At 42.2% G+C, this 20,577-nt stretch overlaps 1 protein-coding gene across 6 annotated transcripts in view; it reads right to left on the reverse strand.

Annotated features, from left to right (window-relative positions):
* The window catches only part of ANKRD28 (ankyrin repeat domain 28), a 130,107-nt gene extending 110,135 nt beyond the window's left edge, over nucleotides 1–19,972 (reverse strand). For 2 of the 6 annotated variants that reach the window (XM_037524681.1, XM_037524661.1), the window contains exon 1: nucleotides 2,201–2,282. Coding sequence is in view for 2 of the 6 variants with exons in the window: in XM_054690226.1 (XP_054546201.1) it covers nucleotides 19,179–19,256 (78 nt within the window). In the remaining 4 variants the exon portion in view is untranslated. Of the gene's footprint in view, nucleotides 1–2,200; nucleotides 2,283–19,178; nucleotides 19,579–19,919 lie in introns of those variants that run through there. The other 4 variants (XM_037524665.2, XM_037524675.2, XM_054690226.1 and 1 more) reach the window with 4 other exon arrangements.
* Nucleotides 19,973–20,577: the final 605 nt, after the last annotated feature.

The raw sequence follows: 20,577 nt of genomic DNA on the forward strand, positions 1-20,577 counted from the left end.
CGCCACCAGGGAGGCCCTACTTAGAGTTATTATCAAAGATTCAATCTAATCTCAAAAACGTTTTTACAGAAACCGAAAAATCCATCCTAAAAGTCATATGGAATTTTATTTTATTTTATTTTTTTAAATGCTTTCCTAAGGATCTCTCTCTTTTTTTAAAAAAAATATTTATTTATTTATTTTTACAAGCACTGGGTACAGTCAGAAGTGCGGCAGGGTGAGAGAATTCACCAGAGCCAGAGAAGGGAGCAGAACAGACAGACTGACGAAATACACTGCTGAGGGGAGAAGCGGGCGGCAGGAGAGGTCTGCGCGCCATGTGGGACCCTCACCTAGTGGGCCGGGGATCAAACCGGCGCTGCAGAGGCTGTGTGTGGGCAGCTTCACAGCCCAGCGCTAAACGGCTGCGCCACCGGGGAGGCCCTCATATGGAATTTTAAAGGGCAAAATAATCTTGAAAAAGAACAACACTTGGAGAGTTCACACTTCTGGATTTCAAAACTTAACATAAAGCTATAGTAAAATGAAACAGTGTGGAACTCAAAGAGAGACATAGAGACCAATGGGCTGCAACAGAGGTCAGGAATTTAACAAATAATTCCAACAAGGAATTCCAAAACCACAAAATACCATTTCATATACTTTAGAATGGGTATTATTTTAGAAAACATATTCATTGAGGAAACAAAAATTCTTTTCAACAAATGGTGCTGGGAAATTGGAAAGCCATATGCAAAAATGAAGCTAGACCCTATCACATACAAAAGTAAACTCAAAACGGATCAAAGACAAAACACAAGGGCTAACACTAGAACTACGTAGCACAGGTAAAGCTTTGTGATACTAGATCTGGCCATGATTTCTTAGATATGATACCAAAAGCACAGCCAACAAGAGAAAAATAAACTGGATTTAGCCATTAAAATCTGTGTGAATGCAAGGATCCTATCAATCAAATGAAAAGGCAATCTACGGAATGGGAGAAATATTTTTGCAAATCATATACACGATAAGGACTAATATCCAATCCAAAAACAGTAACAAAAGAAAACTTGATTTAAAAATGGGCTAAGGATTTGAATAGATATTTCTCTAAATAAATATAAATGGCAATGGGCACAAGAAAGATGCTCAACAGCACTAACTAGGAAACACAAGTCAAAACCACAAAATACCGTTTCATAAACTTAAGAATGGGTATTATTTCAGAAAACACAAGAAAACAAAATAAATGTCGGTGAGGAAAGATGCAGTGAAAGTGAAAGTCATGCGCACTGCTGGTGATAATGTAAAATATTACAGCCATTAATACAGAGATTACAGTATGGTGCTTCCTAAAAAACTCAACAGAATTACCATCCGATCCAGCAATTCCACTTCTTGGGATATGCCCGTAAAAAATGAAAACAGGGACTCAAGTAGTTATTTCTACACCCATTTTCATAGCATCAGCATACACAGTGGCCAAAAGAACACTTGGGAAACCACCCAGGTATCCAGGGATGGATGAATGGGCAAACTAATAATTAAATATCCTTCCTTTTCAAGGCTGAATAATATTCTCCTGTATGTGTGTACCACATTTTGTCTATCCATTCAGCCACTGATGAATACTTGGGTTGCTGCTTCCCAAGAGTTCTTTCGGCTGTTGTGTATGCTGCTGCTATGAACATGTATTTTACAATAAAATTAATTGGAAAATATTTTTTTTTTTTTTACTTTTACATCAATAAACAATTTAGTTTGGGATAGTATTTCTATTTGACTTTAGAATGAGAATTTGTTTTACACCTCAGGTAAAACACTATCCTGATGATGATGGTTCTATCACACACACGTTTATGAAGACCTATGCCCCTACACCTCAAGTCATTGCGCAGACAGAATAGGAATATAAGTATAAATCATATAAATAAAGAAAGCAGAGTGTAACAAGAAAAAAGTTAACAATTTTAAAAGATAAATATATTTACTTGTGATTTCTCAAAGTACTACTATTTGTGCTAGCACTTGAGGAAAAAATTATGGTCTTTTCCAAATGTTCTTGTAGTTAAATACCACTATTAATTGACCCACAGATGAAAGTATTACACATAGAAAGTTATATTTATGAAATAAACACAACAAAAATATTAGTATGCAGGTCTGGGGAAGCCACTGCCTTTAAATTTTTAACCCTACCCCAACAAATTTTTAACACCTTCATTTCTTCTGGACCCTTCACAGCTTCCACACTGCACTGCCTTGTTCACTGACTTCACAGGTATTTCTCAAAGCCTTACCTAAAGGAAAAGTCAAAGTTAACCTTTACAAAGGACTACTCAAGACAAGAACTCTAATTGCAATTCTGATTAATTTTACATAGATAAGAAAATATCTACGGAAAGTCTTTTTTTCTCTAAAACACTTTCAGTAAAATTCTCCTAAACGTTGCTAGAAATTACTTCCATAGTAACTTACCAACAATTCACTCAAATTCACAGAGCTCACAGTGTTTACAGAAACAAAAAATCTATTATTTCTATTTCTTTATGGTGAGATTAAATTGTAGTGTCATTAATTAAAATGCTTGTATCATACCCCCTTTTCTATGGGTAAGCAATCTCTTACACTTGAGGTGTTTGTTACACCTCATCTTGTTTCTCTACCAATTTCCTAAGACAATGGTTTTTCCACAACCATTTGTTATTGTAAACACTAGAAAATCATTCATTTACTAATTCTTGCAATGTTTTATCATTCTTCCAAACATAATTCTCCACTTCGCTGATCTACAAGTAACGCTTTTTGATCCATATGAAGTCAACAATGAGCCATCATAAATTTTGCTATATATTTTAAAACACTAAAAATACTCAGGTCTAGGGGCCTCCCTGGTGGTGGAAGGGGTTAAGACACAACCTATGAAGCAATCGGTAGCCACTACAGAAGGAGTTCAATCCCTAGCCAGGGAGCTACCCACATGGCACAGCAGATCTCTCCTGTCTTACCCACTGCCCCCCTCAGCAGTGTATTTCGTCAGTCTGCCTGTTCTATTCCCCACTCTGTCTCTGGAGAATCCTCACCCCTCCCCCACACCTCTGGCCTGTACCCCAGCTCTTGTATGCACAAATAAATCTTTAAAAACAATACTCAGGTCGGGCCTCCCCGGTGGCACAGCGGTTGAGCACTGGGTTGCGAGGCTGCCCGCAGACTCTGCAGTGCTGGTTCGATCCCCTGCTGCTCCCAGCCACCGGAGGAGGGTCCCACATGGCGCGCAGACCTCTCCTGCCACCCGCTGCTCCCCTCAGCAGTGTACTTTGGTCCTTCTGCCTGCTCTGCACCCCGCTCTGGCGAATTCTCTCACCCTCCTGCGCTTCTGACTGTACCCAGTGCATGTATAAACAAAACAAACAAACAAATAAAACAAATAAATAAAAACATGCCTCTATAAAAAAAAATAAATCTTAAAAAAAAAAACAAAACAATACTCAGGTCTAAATAAGAACTTCCCATGAAAGCCTAGGGAATTTAAATCTTGTAGCCTAAAGTAGATTAATTCAGCAAGAGATAGCTTAGGCTTAACAGTACCTGAAGGACAAAACTTAGGAATCCATCTCTTCAAAAAAACTTTTGGTTTCAGGACACTTTTCATGCATTTAAATTACTGAGGACCAAAGAGTTTTGTTTTATGGGCATCATTTATGTTGAGGTCTATGACACTCAAAATTAAAACTGGAGAAAGTTTAAATATTTTTAATTCACTTAATGTTAAATATCAATATAAACTTTATGAAAATGTTTTAATTAGAGAGGAGTACATTGTCTTACATATTTATAAATTTCTTTACTATCTGACTTAACAGTAGCTAGTCAGAATTTCATGGCCCCTTCTACATTCAATCTGCTGTGACGTTATTCTGGTCAAGTACATGAAGAAATTCGTACTCATAACTAGGAAGAAAATGGTAGCCTATTTTATAAGACGGTCACATAACTGGATAGTCTCCTCTGATACTGTACCAAAATTTGACATTAGAAAGGTTAGCAGCAATATGAAATTATAATCAATGGAGTCTTCATACTTTTCCACATTGAAATCTATGTACTTTGAGTGTATCTTTAATCATATGTGATTTTATAACATCACAAATCAGTCATTTGCAAGTGCTGGTTCGTCAAATTATTCAGATCTTTCAAACTACTGGCAATTTCATTATATACAATATCAAAACAGCTGCAATTATTAATATCACTACCAATACGATCATAAAAGAGTTTTAAGCATCGTGGAGCTCCCAGACTGAAGGTGGGCAACACATTTTCTAAGTTTTATCAGTATTAACAAGTTCAAAGTTATTTTTCTCAAAGTGACAAATGTACTTTGTTCCTTTTCAAAAAAAATGTTTGCAAAGTATCCAAGCCTAGATAACCATATTTTCTCAATTTGTATTCTCAAGTGATATGGTATTCCATGAAAAATTTTTTTTAAAAAAAGGCAACTCCATCACACAAATTGTTTTCCTATGCAGCACAGAAGCATTTTATCTTATAGATGTTCAAGGGTCCAATGTAATAAAATTCATCTATACTTAAAAACAGTCTTAAGGGAAGTTAACTTTTTTTTTTAATTGTGAGCACATGGCAGTAAAGAATACAGACTACCAGACAGTTGGTACCTATGCCATGCTTTCTAATTAGGTATCAGCAATTTTACTCACCATTACTTTTGAATCACTGCCCAAATGTAAACAAAGTAAAAGGGTATAAACTTCGTTACTATTATTGTTATAGGACAGGGAGAGGGGCAGCCCAAACCCCGCAAACCTGCCTATTCTAAATGGGTTCTGCCATCCGCCGCATCAACACAAAACATAGGAGACTTTAATGGGAAGGAACTTTAATAAAACTAGGAAACAATACAGGTAAGGCCAAGAGTCTAGTTTCTAAATGAAGCACCCAAAGTTACCCATCCCCTCGTGGGTAAAAGTCCATCCATATGGGATTGGCCCAGAGCAAGGCCCCAAAGCCTGCCACAAGTCTAAAGCATCTTCCAGTGGGGACCCACAGAAAAGGATCAGAAACTACCAGACAAGCCCGGAAGGAAAAGAGCAAAATCAACATCAAGATAAAAGCTGCCATTGTCACCTCCCCACGGGTCTCACCCACATCTGTGTCACCCAGTCCACGACCAAAAGACAAGTGCAGTTTCTTCACGTGTCTCTAGGCTCCATGCGCCTCCTCCAGGTCTCCTGGCTCCATCCTGCTTCTTCCTTCCTCAGTCTCTTGTGCAGCTTCTCCTCTTCCTGCTCAGCTCCACCCTCCCTTGGGTGGGGCAGGGAACCTCCCCCTTTCCTGGGGACCACCCTGTTACAATATGAATTTCATTAATTTTTTTTAAAGATTTATTTATTTATACAAGCACTGGGTACAGTCAGAAGCGTGGGAGGATGAGAGAATTCACCAGAGCCAGAGCTGGGAACAGAACAGGCAGAGTGATGAAATACACTGCTGAGGGGAGCAGCAGGCGGCAGGAGAGGTCTACGCGCCATGTGGGACACTCCCCGGTGGCCGGGGATCGAACCAGTGCTGCAGAGGCTGTGGGCAGCTTCGCAACCCAGCGCTCAACCGCTGCGCCACCAGGGGAGGCCTATTATGAATTTTAAACTCAGACACGCCCAGGGATTCATGGAGCACACGTTGAGAACTCAGGGACCAAAAAGTCTCCAAGATTTGGCATAATCTGTTATAGGACAGGGAGAGGGGCAGCCCAAACCCCGCAAACCTGCCTATTCTACATGGGTTCTGCCATCCACCGCATCAACACAAAACATAGGAGACTTTAATGGGAAGGAACTTTAATTAAACTAGGAAACAATACAGGTAAGGCAAAGAGTCTAGTTTCTAAATGAAGCACCCAAAGTTACCCATCCCCTCGTGGGTAAAAGTCCATCCATATGGGATCGGCCCAGAACAAGGCCCCAAAGTCTACCACAAGTCTAAAACATCTTCCAGTGGGGGCCCACAGAAAAGGGTCAGAAACAACCAGACAAGCCCGGAAGGAAAAGAGCAAAATCAACATCAAGATAAAAGCTGCCATTGTCATCTCTCCACGGGTCTCACCCACATCTGCGTCACCCAGTCCACAACCCAAAGACAAGCGCAGTTTCTTCACGTGTCTCTAGGCTCCATGCGCCTCCTCCAGGTCTCCTGGCTCCATCCTGCTTCCTTCCTTCCTCAGTCTCTTCTGCAGCTTCTCCTCTTCCTGCTCAGCTCCACCCTCCCTTGGGAGGGGCAGGGAACCTCCCCCTTTCCTGGGGACCACCCTGTTACAAAACTACTGGTCCTATCTTCAGTAAGAGAAAACCCTAAAACTAGCCTCTAAGAATCACTCAACTTTCGTTTACAAAAAAAAAAAAAAACAAAAAACAGGCCCAAAGTAGTAAAGGATTAACCTGGGCAAAGAAAAATATGGTCCTCCTGTTAGGGGGAAAATGATGTCCTAAGACTAATTCCATACAGGCTTTGTGGACTCCACCCCCACCCCAGGCCAAAGCCAAAGACACTGGGAACTCCAAATCCCATCACCACCAAAGGGAAGGTGGCTGGGACCTGAGGGTGGGGTTAAGCAGCAGGGTTGGTATAAAGCCAGACACGTGGGCTTTGGAGGGGTCCCCCATTTTGGCTCCCTGCCAGCTTGCAGCATCCGGCCAGCTCGGAGAGTGCCTTTGGGTTTCCAGGTCGGCGGATCGGGTAGGACGCATTAAAGACTTTATTTCCCTATTTTCTCCCTGAGTTGTACATTTTCCTTATTTCCTTTTCCCTTGTAAATAAACCTTTTATGAACCTTTTGTGTGTGCCTGTAGTGGAGTATTAATAAGTCCCTTTTAAGCGCGCGGGTGAGGACCCACAGCCAGGCAACCGGTCAATATGGGGGCCGCCCTATTAACACTCCCACAGCTACTGGGAAATACCCTCTTAATTCCTCAGAATGTCCTGTAAGACAAAAGTGACACTGTGTACTGGGGTCCACGAGCCACACCAGATAGTGTAATGATGTGATTTATGGTGAGGGCTTTGGGACATGCGGTATCAGCTTGACCGCTGGAGAAGCAGGAGAGGAGGATCAGCACAGGGCTCATAAGCCGTACCTATGTAATTGACCTCCAATAAAATCCCTGGGAACCAAAGCTCAGGCAGGGCTTCCCTGCCCGACAGCGTGCTATGCAGGCTATCACGGGTGGGAGAAGCAAGGGCTGTCTCCGCAGCGCCACTGGGAGAGGACAACTGCAAGCTTAGACCAGGAACAATCCTGGTGCCAGCTCTAGAGCCTTACCCCCTGCTGGCTTTGTTCTGTATCCTTCCAGTGGCTATAGATGAATGGTAATGAACCATGAACGTAAATATAACAGCTTCAGTGAGTTCAGATTACTCCTGAGTATATAAAAGACAATTTCCCACCCAAAGGTTTCTCTCTACACAAGACATTCATTTTTGTCCAAGGTGTAGGAACATGCCTGCACATGTGCACACGAGCCGTGGGTCTTTGCAGCCCTGATTGACAAACGCTACACTAACTACCAACACTTTCTTAAAGTTGCTTGTTTCAGAGCGGGGTTTCTCAACCTCTGAAATAATGACATTATAGATGTCATTTTTGTTGTGAATGCTTAACGGAATCCCTGGCCTCTATCCAACAGATGACAGTAGTACCTTTCCCCTTCCCCAGCTACAACAATAAAAAATGTCTCCAGTCACTGAAAAATACCCCCCATTCCTGCACTGAGCATTGCTGCTCTGGAGGAAAGTCATCTACAAAGTCAAGCCTTACATCTTTCTTGTTAAAGGAAAAAAAAAAAAAAAGAGGAGGCAAGTATTTTAGCTCTATCTTCTCATCTTTCCCTAATGTTAATTATTTGATGATGGAAAGCAACTGTCCATTCTGAATCTTCTCTACAAACAATATTTAAACAGTACTGAACTAAACTCTTCTTCCTAGGGAACTCAGGTTACCCATTTCAAGAGTGGAGGAAGCCTCTAAAATTGATCTTTCAGTAAGGATACCTCTATATCTTCTGTAACTTATACACATTACTGCACGTCAGAGAAGAAAAACAGGTGAAGTTACTCAACCTTGACAGTGCACATCAAGATATCTGAGATGCTTTATAAAAATATATAGGTACCAGAATGGATCTCAGATCACCTAATTAGTCATTATTCATCCAGCAGTTATATGAAAGTCCACTACATGCACACTGTTAAAGGTAATGGGGCTATAGCAGTCATTAACAGACATGGACCCTGCCCTTTCAGAGCTAATTCCAGTAAAGGGAGGTAAGCCATAAACATGTAGACAAATAGAATTACTTCAGCGTTCTCAAGGGAAAGCAAACAGTATCATCGAACTAATTTCCTCCATTCTCACCAATATTAGTAGAGATATTACCAAAATACTGAATATTGTATGTGAAAATGTTATTTTGCATTCTGGTATTTAGAAAACTTGCACCATAATTATTTGCCTAAATTCCTTGTTATGTGTCTGGTGCTAAGCAAAACTCTAGCCTTTACCCATTGGGAAATATTAAGTTCAAAATGAAATAGGTAAATTTCCTCACTTTCAATTCTAAATTCCATTAGTTCAATAAAAACAATGCTTAATTCTTGAGAATGATTTAGTTTAAGGATTTTATAAGGAAAAATAATAAAAAGATCCTGCAATCTTAAAGGCATCTGTAGGCTACAAGTGAAAATAGTCCAGAAACAAGGTTTCTTCCTGCACAAGTTACAAAAAGGAAAAAACATCCATTGACAAGCTGAATCACAGGATTGTTTAAAATATCATCTGGCAAGATTACTTTTTTCCCCTTTCATTTCATACTACTGTGAAGAATGGTAGCAATAACCTGGAAAAACTGAAGTTCCTACTCTTTGGTTTTTCCTAAGAAACAAAAACAAAATCTATATGCATCCTTTTTCCATAAAAAAAATCCAGAGTACCAAATTAAAAAAAAAAAAAAAGTCTGTCATATCAACAACGCAATAAAATAAACCACTACATAAACTTAGCTTTTAACAATTAAAAAAATTAAAATAAAGGGGTCTCCCTGGTGGCGCAGGCGGTTGAGCGCAGGGCTGTGAAGCTGTCCGCAGCCTCTGCAGTGCCGGTTCGATCCCCGCCTCAGAGCAACCCACATGGCGAGCAGGCCTCTCCTGTCTTGCCCGCTGCTCCCCTCAGCAGTGTCTTTCGTCAGTTTGCGTGTTCTGTTCCCCACTCTGTCTCTAGTGAATCCTCTCACCCTCCCGCGCATCTGGCCTGTACCCTGGTTCTTGTATAAATAAAATAAATCTTTGAAAAAAGTTAAAGTAAGGTCAGATACCAGAAAACATCCAATGTTTCTATGCACAACTCTACCCACACACAAGCAAACACTGTAGTGTCACAAACTTGAGACAGCTCCATGGATCTCACTCTACAAACTATATGCCACTCTGTCACGAATCTGCAATATTTTATACCCACAAAGAAGTTACTATTGGGATATAAACAACTTCCAGCTGCCCAAAAGAATGAAGAAAGAATTTCAGAGAAAAGAGCAGAGTCCCCTACTCTTAGAGTCTGCAGTTTGTCACTGTCATCTTTCAACATTCAGAATCCAATCTTCGGAAAGTCCTTTCCTCAAGGCTCAAATCTTATGACAGAATCTGTGTAGAACTTTCCAATGGCTGCACCACACAGCTGTATGGCTGAAGTCCCACAACTTAGAACAGAAACCACTTTAAAGAGCTGGTCCCTACGCGTTTCCCCACCCAGTTTCATCTCCTGCCATCCCTTCTCAATCCTCACTCAACTAAAACCATATATAAGATTTTAAGGCATGAGATTCTCAACTGAGAAAATGGAAGGAGACCCACTAATTCTAAAATGCATTCTTCAGGAGATACAGATCAAAGTCAAATACTAAAGGATCCAGGATGAAAGGAAGTGACACCAGGTAGTAACAAGACTCCATATGAAGGGCCTCCCCGGTGGCGCAGTGGTTGAGAGCTGGGTTGCGAAGCTGCCCGCGGCCTCTGCGACGCCGGTTCGTTCCCCGGCTGCTCCCCGGTCACCGGAGGAGGGTCCCACATGGCGCGCAGACCTCTCCTGCCGCCCGCTGCTCCCCTCAGCAGTGTACTTCGGTCCTTCTGCCTGCTCTGCTCCCTCCTCTGGCTCTGGTGAATTCTCTCACCCACCCGCACTTCTGACTGTACCCAGTGCTTGTATAAATAAATAAATAATAAATAAATAAATAAATAAATCTTTAAAAAAAAAAAAAAAAAAGACTCCATATGAAGAAATAAAGATGACTGGGGGAAAAAAAGTGGAGAAAGGGAGAATTTAAATTAAGGGCTGCAGAAAATATAAAAGGTTTTTTAAATAGCCATGAGGAAGTGACTAATGTCAGACATCAGAAAACTTAAAAATATTCAGTTTGGTTTCATTACCTTCTTTACCAACTTTCAGTGGTCCCAGAACTGAGAGGGAATACACAAAGTTAAAGTAACACATGGGCTGACTGGGAAAGTCAAAGTTATGTCAGAATTTAAAATGTTTGGGTAGGGCCTCCCTGGTGGCGCACTGGCTGGCCAAGGAGCAACCCACATGGCGCGGCAGACCTCTCCTGACTTGCCCAGTGCTCCCCCTCTGCAGTGTACTTCGGTCAATCTGCCTGTTCTGCTCCCCACTCTGTCTCTGGTGAGTCCTCTCACCTTCCTGCACCTCTGACCTGTACCCCAGCTCTTGTATGCATAAATAAACGAATCTTAAAAAAAAAAATAAAATGTTTGTGTAAATATACCTAAATATACCAAGCATGTATTAAGCAGACATAAAAATACTAAGCACTTATATACCTGACACTTAACATTCTCATACTCCAACGAAGATGACACTGCCCTGCCCACTTAACAGATTAAAAACATTCAGAAAGTGCAAACACCCTGATATCATGTTGTGAATGGACAAACAAAAGGTGGTATTATTCATACAATGGGATATTTTCCAATAAAAAGAAACAAAGCTCTGATACACACAACAATATGAACTTAGAAAACCTTTAAATGAAAGATGGCAGTCACAAAAGGTCACATAATATATAACCACATCTATAGGACGCATACACAACAGGCAAATGCACTTACACAGAAAATAGATTAGCAGCTGCCTAAAGCTAAGAGAAAGGAAGTGGGGTTAGGAGCAATGGGGGTGACTGCTAATGGGTACAGGGCTCCGTTTGTGAGATGATAAAAATGTTTCAAAAGTAGACTGTGGTGCAAGGGGTTAAGCACAGCACTGTAAAGCTATCTGCAGCCTCTGCAGCATGAGTTTGATCCCCACCCTGCCAGGGAGCTACCCACATGGCGCAGCAGACCTCTCCTGCCTCACCCACTGCTCCCCTCAGCAGTGTATTTCAGTCAGTCTCCCTGTTCTGTTCCCCACTCTGTCTCCGGTCAATCCTCTCACCCCCCAGCTCGCCCCCCTGCACCTCTGGCCTGTACGCCAGTTCTTGTATGCATAAATAAATATGCCTTCAAAAAAAAGGGGGGGGGGAATGAAATCAATAAGATATTTCTTTTAAAAATAAGAAAACTTTAGGGGCCTCCCTCGTGGCACAGGGGTTAAAGACAGTGCTATCAAGCTAGCCCCAGCCACTGTAGCAAGAGTTCAATTCCTGGCCAGTCAGGGAGCAACCCACATGGCGCAGCAGACCTCTCCTGCCTCACCTGCTGCTCCCCTCAGCAGTGGGGAGTAATGCTGGCTTAGGAATTAAAGGTTTGGAAGAAAAAGACAAACATTTCCACCGAAAAGTTTTAAACAATGTTCTGGATAAAAAACAAACAACAAAAGGCTACAACAAAAACTAAGCCTCTATTCCTAAGAATACACATGCAACTTAGGATAGCCTTCCCTCCTTTGGCCTGTGACAGCAGCTCTCTTCCTACTGATAGTTTCTTCTCAGTGGTCCTTCTCTCCATTCATTCCATATTCCCCATTACATTCTCCTTGGCCACCAGTTCTTCTCATTCCTTGAGTGACTACAGTCTATTCCATACCACAGACAACACTTTTCTCTGGGTCTGCAAACTATAACACTTTTCCATGCTGTGGTCTCACTGGGACCGCAATATAATCATAATTGAATTCATCTCACCCTCAAGCCAGATTCTCTTTTTGCATGTCCTAGCCACCTAGGCCCCTAGTCAAAAACCCTAAAGTCAACAAATTGGACTTCATAATTAAAAGATTCTGGGCATCAAAGAATACCAAGAAAGCAGAAAGACAATCCACATAATAATTTTGCAGATAATTTATCAGATAAGGGACTTGTATCCAAAATAATATAAAGAACTCCTACAACCCAATAATAAAAAGATAAAACAGCCTACTTCAAAAATGGGTAAGGGATCTGGTAAAAAGCTCAAGATCATCAGCCATCAGGGCCAATCATGAAAATCAGAACCACTGCATACACACCTGTGTGGTAACAAAAAGACAATAATGAGTATTATTGAGGATGTGAAAAAACTAGAACCTTTGTACAAACACTGCTGGCAGGGATGTAAAACGGTAGTCGCTGGGCCTCCCTGGTGGCAGAGGTGTTAAGTCTCAGCACTATCAAGCTATCAGCAGGCACTAGCACTAGCCAGGGAGCTACCCACATGCATGGCGCAGCAGAACTCTCCTGTCACCCGCTGCTCCCCTCAGAAGTGTATTTCAGTAGATCCACCTGTTCTGCTCCCCACTCTGTCTCTGGTGAATCCTCTCACACATACCCGCACACACACACACACACACACACACACACACACACACACATGGCTGGCCTACACCCCAGCTCTTGTATGCATAAATAAAGAAATAAATAAAATCTTAAAAAAAAAAAAATAGTACCGTCACTCTGGAACATGGACTGTGAGTTCCCTTAAAAAGCTAAATACAGAATTACCATATGACCCAACTTTGCACGTCAAAGGATATATCCAAGAAAAATGAAAACTTGAGCCCATACAAAAACTTGCAAACAGATGCTCACATGAGCATTATTCATACTAGTACCAAAAAACAGAAACAACCAAATGTCCATAAATGGGTGAGTGGATTTTTAAAAATGTGGCATATGATACAATGGAATACATTATTTCAACAATAAAATGTTGATGGGTTTGCCCTGAAAACACCTTAAGGGGAAAAGGCAAATATAGAGACATAATAGCAGCTGTCTGGGGCTGGAGAGAATGGGGGTTTGAGTGAGAGATGTTAGCAAGAGGTTAATGAGGTTTCTTTTCAGAGTGATAAAATATTCTAAAATTGATTTTGCTGATATTTTTACAGTTCTGTGAATATACTAAAAATTACTGACTGGTACAATTTCAATTGGTAAATTATCTTTGAATAAAGCTGTTTAAAAAAGTTATTAAATGTTTTAATACAGAAATTGATCCAAGAGGAAAGGTGGTGCTCCAGACAAAGGTATATTTCCTATTATTAGACATATGGTTTGTGAGACTTTTTTTTGGTACTTAGGTAACAGAAAATAAAGTTAAATGTAGTCTTTAACTGTAGCAACTCTCTTTCTAGACTTTCAGAACAAGCAGTTGTTTCAAAAGTAACAAAAGTTGCTTTCTGTTGCAACTTAATTTTCCTTTTCAAACATTTTAACTGTCCTGTGTTGCCTGTTTCAGTATTATCTGTGGCCTTAACCTCTTACAAATAGATAAAATACAATTTTGAGTTCATAACAAATAAAATGTGAATAAGTAAAGCATCAAAAATTAAGAACTTGAACTTAGGGGCCTCCTGGTGGCGCAGGCAGCTGAGCACAGCGCTGTGAAGCTGTCCGCAGCCTCTACAGCACCAGTTCCATCCTGGCCGGCAGGGGAGGGTCCCACATGGCGCGACAGACCTCTCCTGTCTCACCCGCTGCTTCCCTCAGCAGTGTATTTCGTCAGTCTGCGTGTTCTGTTCCCCACTCTGTCTCTGGTGAATCCTCTCACCCTCCCACGGATCTGGCCTGTGCCCCGGTTCTTGTATAAATAAAAATAAATCTTAAAAAAAAAAAAAATTTTAACTGAAATGTACAGGCAAAAGTGAACATTATTCATTAAAGCTGTGGAGGTAGTAATTCTTTCCAGACTTGCCTGGTATGGCAATCAGTATCACATAAGGGAGGTAGATGAATCTCCTTAGAGTGTAACTACTGGGGTTCAGAATGGAAGTTAAACCTAAAGTACTTAAGAATGTTATTCGTTTCAACGAACTGTAACAATTTAAAGCATTACTGACTAAAATAACTGGAGATTTTGTTAAATTTCGCTTTAAATAGAAGTATAACTGTGACTAGTTTGACATGACTTTCCATATATACACTATCCTTAACAAAAAGACTTCGTCTGAAACTATTTTCACCAGGCATAGGACATTTTCCAAGGGTATCTCACTCCAGTCCAAGCAGAGTGCATTCACTGATCATAAGTTTTACATTAGACTAGAAAAAGAAAGGAAAAAAAGATAAAATGCTGTGAAAAACCTCATACAATTCAAACATTACTACTTGGATTATCTGCTCTTTTTTCCCTTACCATAAGAAATGTTTAATTACATTTTCATATTTAGTGTATGCTAGTGGGTCTACACAACAAAAAATTTTCAATTGTCATACTAACATAAGACAATTATACACACAAATGAGCCATTAATGTAATTATGAGGGTCCATTCCCATTCAAACTCCTGCTTTGTTCTTAATATATTCACTTTGTACTAAAATGTTTTACCTATGTCTGGAATTACAGCAGCAAACCACCTAACTGGTCTTGGATGTCGCTACTTATCTTTCGCAATCTACTCTCTGAGAGCTATAATGTAAAGGTTACTTTAACTTTTGGGTGCCAAGGGCCCTTCAGCGGATCTAATAAAAGTCATGGACCCTCAAGATAAGTGTATGTATGTGCACATTCCTCCCAAAATCCTTCATAGACCCAAGTTTAAAAAGTCCAGCTATGAATTCCCATCACCTACCAATCAAGTATAAACTGCTTAGCTATGCATTCAAAATACATTATAATGTAGTCACTATTAACTGAGCTAATCTTTCTCCCTTCCTTTCCAACTACACAGATCAATCAGATCTTTCTTGCTCCTCACTAGCCTCTTTTTTCTGGCTTGTTTTTATAATTCCCTCTTTCATGCACAACTATTTGCTCTGACAAATCCTTCCTGTGAACCTGAAACACTTCTCTCACCATGAAGGTTTTCCTCTGCTTACAATCAGATCATCTCATACTTTGCAAATGCTGAAACATGTATGTTATCTGCATCTCTTATGAAATTCTCCATGTTCTAAGCTCTATTATACAGGGTATCCAAAAAGTCAACTTTCGAATAACACGCTCCATGTGTTTGTTCCACCTCTATAAATCTTTTCATGTGAAGTATCTCAGACACCATGCATTTATTTGTATCTTTTCTCCTTTTTGAGCCATTAAGATTAAGGGTTAAGGACTTGGTCGCTACTGTACTCTTGTGATTCCCACAGTCAACACCACAAACCAAGGGGACACTTGATAAAGAATACCTGGATATCTAAGCATCACTGTTTTTCCAGCATCAGTGTTTTCCATACATCCTGAATCCCCAATTACAAGATTTTCCAATGGTGATTTATTTATTAATTTTCTACTGAAATATCAAATGGTGTTCTACCTTTAGTGGATAGCTGATCAAGGGTCAACTTATTAGCTATTCATAATAGTGGGTGATTATTTTCATCCATCTAGTAACTCTTCACTGATAAATTTAAGCCCTGTTTTTCCCCCCCACAAAAAGTTTTAACATAACATTACCAACCGATAACCCAGAAAGAACATAAACATGGCTCCTACACCAAAATAATGCAAATGTAAAAGATACTATTCTTCAGTACTACTGCAAAAAACGTTTAAGTCTAGCTGTAAAACAAACTTAGAAGACAGAAATAAATCCCAGTTTAAGCTTATACACAATTAACAGGAGGCAGTAAAACGGTGTAAGAGTACAGGAACCTTTTTTTTTTTTTTTTAAGGAACTCAAATATAATATAAAAGTTTATGGCCAATTAATTTCTGCTACAACATGGCATGGATGAACCTTAAAAATAGTATGGTTAAGAGAAAGAAGTCAGACATACAAGGCCACACACAGGTTGATTTCATTTATATAAAATACCCAGAAAGGGCAAATTTACAGAGATAGAAAATATTAATGACTGCCAGGGGTCAGGAGGATAAAAATATGGGAGTGACTGCTAATGTAATAAAAAATGTTCTGGAATTAGAGTGGAAACAGTTGCACAACTTTGTGACTATTTTAAAGTCTACTGAATTGTACTGAATACATTTTTAAAGAATGAATTAAATGGCATGTAAACTACATCTCAATTTCTTAAAATTTATGACCATTTGGCTATTTTATCTGAAAACTGTTCAACAGATATTTTATTTTCCAATTTGTTTTCTCAAGATAATCTACAATAGTCAATTACAAATTGGTTTCCTACTAGTGCCTTTTGCAAAACAGTCATCAGGGCTCCCTGGTGGTGCAAGGGGTTAAGACGCAACCTATGAAGCTGTCCACAGCCTCTGAGGCGTGAGTTTGATCCCAGGTCAGCCAGGGAGCAACCCACATGGTGCAGCAGACCTCTCCTGGTTTGCCCGCTGCTCCCCTCAGCAGTGTACTTTGGTCAATCTACCTGTTCTGTTCCCCACACTATCTCTGGTGAATCCTCTCACCCCCCACACCTCTGGCCAGTACCCCAGCTCTTGCATGCATAAATAAATCTTAAACAAAAAGTTATCAGTGATAACTATCAACTTACTAACATTTATGAGTTTTTTCATAAGAATTTAAATTTCTAGTTTCCTGAAACAGAACAAAACTAGGTTCTACGCACACCTGCACAGCAACTAACATACCTGCTATTTGCCATCACTCCCTATTGCTTTCTAGATACTGAAGCCAAGTGTCTTCTGCCATTTAGTTTGCCAGTTTTGTTTGTTAACCCTGATCTAAACAATGACTGTCTATCTTTCTTCTAGAGTATATTATGAATTACTGCTGATACATTGAATAGTAATTGGCCAAAGGGTACAAATTTCCAGCTGTGAGAAGAGTAAGTTCTGAGAGTGTAATGTACAATGTTTGGAATTTAATTAACACAATACTGTTTTTACATATTTGGAAGTTAAGATATTAAATGTTATCTCCACTAGAGAAAACAAGCAATTATGTGAGGGAATAGACACATCATGGTAATCATTTTTTACAATATATATGTTTATCAAATCATTACATCATAGACCTTAAACTGACATGTTATAGGTCAACAGCTTTTTTAAAAGCTGGAATTTTTTTATAGTTTAATGCAATCATGTATGATTACATCTTTTACAAACAGCAAAGAAAAATCCTGATGGTGACACCTGTTGAATAAAACCCTGCGATTGTTATAGATTCATCTCGTATCAACATTTTAATGTAAAATAATCACAGGAAGTTTTTGTTTCTATACCTGCAAAGAGATAACAAATTATTTTCATCTACTAAGAAAGTAAAAAAGCAATAACATCTTATCCCAAAATTAAATGTTGGCACAAAAGGAGGGAACATTGTCTTATTCCTATTATTGAGTGTGAAAACAAACTGATTTACTCACTGACTTTATGGTTAAGCCACCTAGAACCCTCCTCATGTTTATGTACACAAAGAAAAACAACCCTGTCCATTTATAGCTTCTGCATGTTAGGCTGTACTTGCAAAACTAAAACAAAACACAAATGAATATGGAAATAGCGTTAAAAAGTAGATTCTACTACATCCTATCTCAAGTGCAAATGAGGTGTTAAATCTTGTAGAAAGTACCTTCCACCTTTAAAATTCTGTACACTTATGCAGCTCTTCTTTCCTCCAAACAAAATAAATCATGTAGCCAAAATGCTTTCCCTGTAGATGGGAATGGTTTCTTTTTCATCCTCACCTCCAATAACTTATATAACGTCAACACATAAAACTTCTGAAAGCAGTTTTTGCCTTTAAACTAGACAAAAAACAAACTCCTTTCTCAAAATTTTCAAGAGTGAGACCAGCTAGACCAGTTATTATACTTAGTAGTTCAGAGATAAGTCTCAGTGTTCTTCCCCACACCCCCCCTGGACCATGACATTTCATTAGTTTGTTTGAGTGTCCTCAAGTTTACAGCTGATATTTCACATACCATCACTACCACTGAGCAGTGTTACATATCATATAAAGTGGGAGTAGCATCACAATTGCTTCATAACTAATTCCCAACACACAAATGCAAAGACGCAATTGGATTTTATGTCCAACTGAAAACCCTGTTTCCGTTTAAATCTTATGGTGAATAAAATGGAATGTTCTCCCAAAAGTTCACCAAATTCCTAATGCACAAAATTATCTGAATCACAAACCAAAAAAAAAAAAAAAGAGTTCAAAAGTACAGGACTAGAAGCAAACCAAAAATAAATCTACCACTACAATTAATGGAAGCACAAAGGACCATTTGGTTGGTAGAGATGAGGGCAGAAGCTAGATCTTGAATTTTTACACGGTAAGGATATAACCTAAGTTTTAACTGTATAGGAAGTAGCAGGAATTGTCCATTATGTTTTAACTGCACTTTACCTGTTATTCTTTAACAATCCTCTCCCCAAGAACTTTGATGACATAAATGTTCAAACTTTACCTCTTCTTGTTCAACACTACAGTCACGAGCCACAAGTGGCCACGGAGCCCCTGAAATGTGACTAGCAAAGCCTGATGAGCTTCATTTCTTATTTTAATCTTAATTAAGTTACCACATGTGGCTGGTGGTTACCATATTGGACAATACAGTCCTATAATTTTGAATACAATGTATAAACTTGCCCGCACAACGTTTTTCAAAGTATCACATCCTGCAGAGGTTAACAGCAGCTAAAACCTATCCGATACCAAATGAGACACCCAAGTTTAGTCATCAGCCTAAACACAAAATTCACTTACGGAATGAGAAGTCACGACACTACTTAGATTCAGCAATTAAAGTACCCAATTCACCAACAGACATTAAAAACTACACCTCAAGTTTTCCCCCATGTTTTTGCAAAAGAGGTACTCACTTTCAGATTAGTTTCCCAACCCATAAAAGTTATTTCCCCTTCCAAGCTGCTCCGTATCTTGTGTTCAGAAAAACACATGCTACAAGTTAAGTTCTCAGCACGAGTACGTCTGCAACTGGGGTCACTTCACACGTTAATTCCCCTTTTCCTTGCGGGTGAAATGCAAACGTTTGGAAGCCTCTGCATGGCCCGGCAGCCTTGCCACCCATCTTCCCAAGTCCCTAGGTGTACAAATCCCTCTGCTGCAGCGGCGCCTTCACTCCTAGACACAAAGTACACTGTCAAGCCCCGAGCCTCACGACTCTCGTCCCCACGGCAGGTATGTTTTGACCAGCTCCGCCTCCACCCAGGCAAGTAACCAAGATGGTGCACAGCCTGTCCAACGCGCCCGAGGCCGGGAGGCTGCACGCGGAGCAACCGGCCCCAACCGCCAGCGCCCCGCGGGGCGCGCCCGGGGCCGCCCCGCCCCGCCGGCGGGCGCGCAAGGTCGCGACCCGAGGTCACGGCCGCCGGCCCGGCTCCCGCCCGCCGCGCGAGGCCACCTGTTAGGCCGAGCCTCACCTGGCGGGCGCGCGGGCGGGCGGCGCGCGCGGGCCCCGCCCCTCCAGCGGCCGCGGCCGGCGCCGCCGGTGACGAGCCCCCGCGACACGTGGGCGCCGCCCGCCCGGCCCGCGCTGACAGGCCGGCCCCGCGCCCCCCGCCCCGCCCGCCCCGCGCCCCGCGCCCGCCGCCCGCGCCTACCTGGTCGCGGAGTTTGAGGAACGCCATGGCGGCCCGGCGCTCCGGCCCCGCCGCCTCGGCCGCCGCCCGGGCCCGCGGGTGGGCGGCCGGCCGCGCCGAGGAGCCGCGGGCAGGGGGCGGCACCGCCTCCCGGGCCGCCGGCCGCCGCGAGCGAGAGGCGAGGCGCCCGCCCGGCCGGTCCCGCCTCCTCTTCGGGGGCCTCCCCGCCCCCTCCGGCCCGGCTCCCGCGCGCCCCCGCCGCGCCGCCGCCGCCTCGCGCCCCCCGCCCGCGCCGCCCGGCAGCCCCCACGGCCGCGCCGCTCCAGCCCGCGGCCGCCGCGGCATCAAACTCCACTCCACGCTAGTCCCACCACCGCCCGCCGCGATTGGCGGCCGCGCGGGGGAGAGGCCAGAGTAAGCCGCGCGCCCATTGGCCAGGCCGCCGCGCGCGCTCGCGGCCCGGGAGGGGCGGGGAGGCGGCGAGGGTGGGCGCGGGGCGGCGGCGCGCGCGGGGCGGGGGGCCGGGAGGGCGGGGGCGGCGCGCGGGCCGGGGCCGGGCGGGGGAGGGCGGCCAGGTGCGCGCGCCCCGGGCGCGGGGGGCGGAGCCGGGACCGGGAGCCGGGGGAGCCGGGGAGGGAGGTGGAGGGGGCGAGCCCGCAGCGGGGCAGCTGCCCGGGGT

The sequence above is a fragment of the Talpa occidentalis genome, unplaced genomic scaffold (genome assembly GCF_014898055.3).
Source record: "Talpa occidentalis isolate TD23 unplaced genomic scaffold, MPIMG_talOcc4v2.1 talOcc4.10, whole genome shotgun sequence".
Lineage (NCBI taxonomy): Eukaryota > Metazoa > Chordata > Mammalia > Eulipotyphla > Talpidae > Talpa > Talpa occidentalis.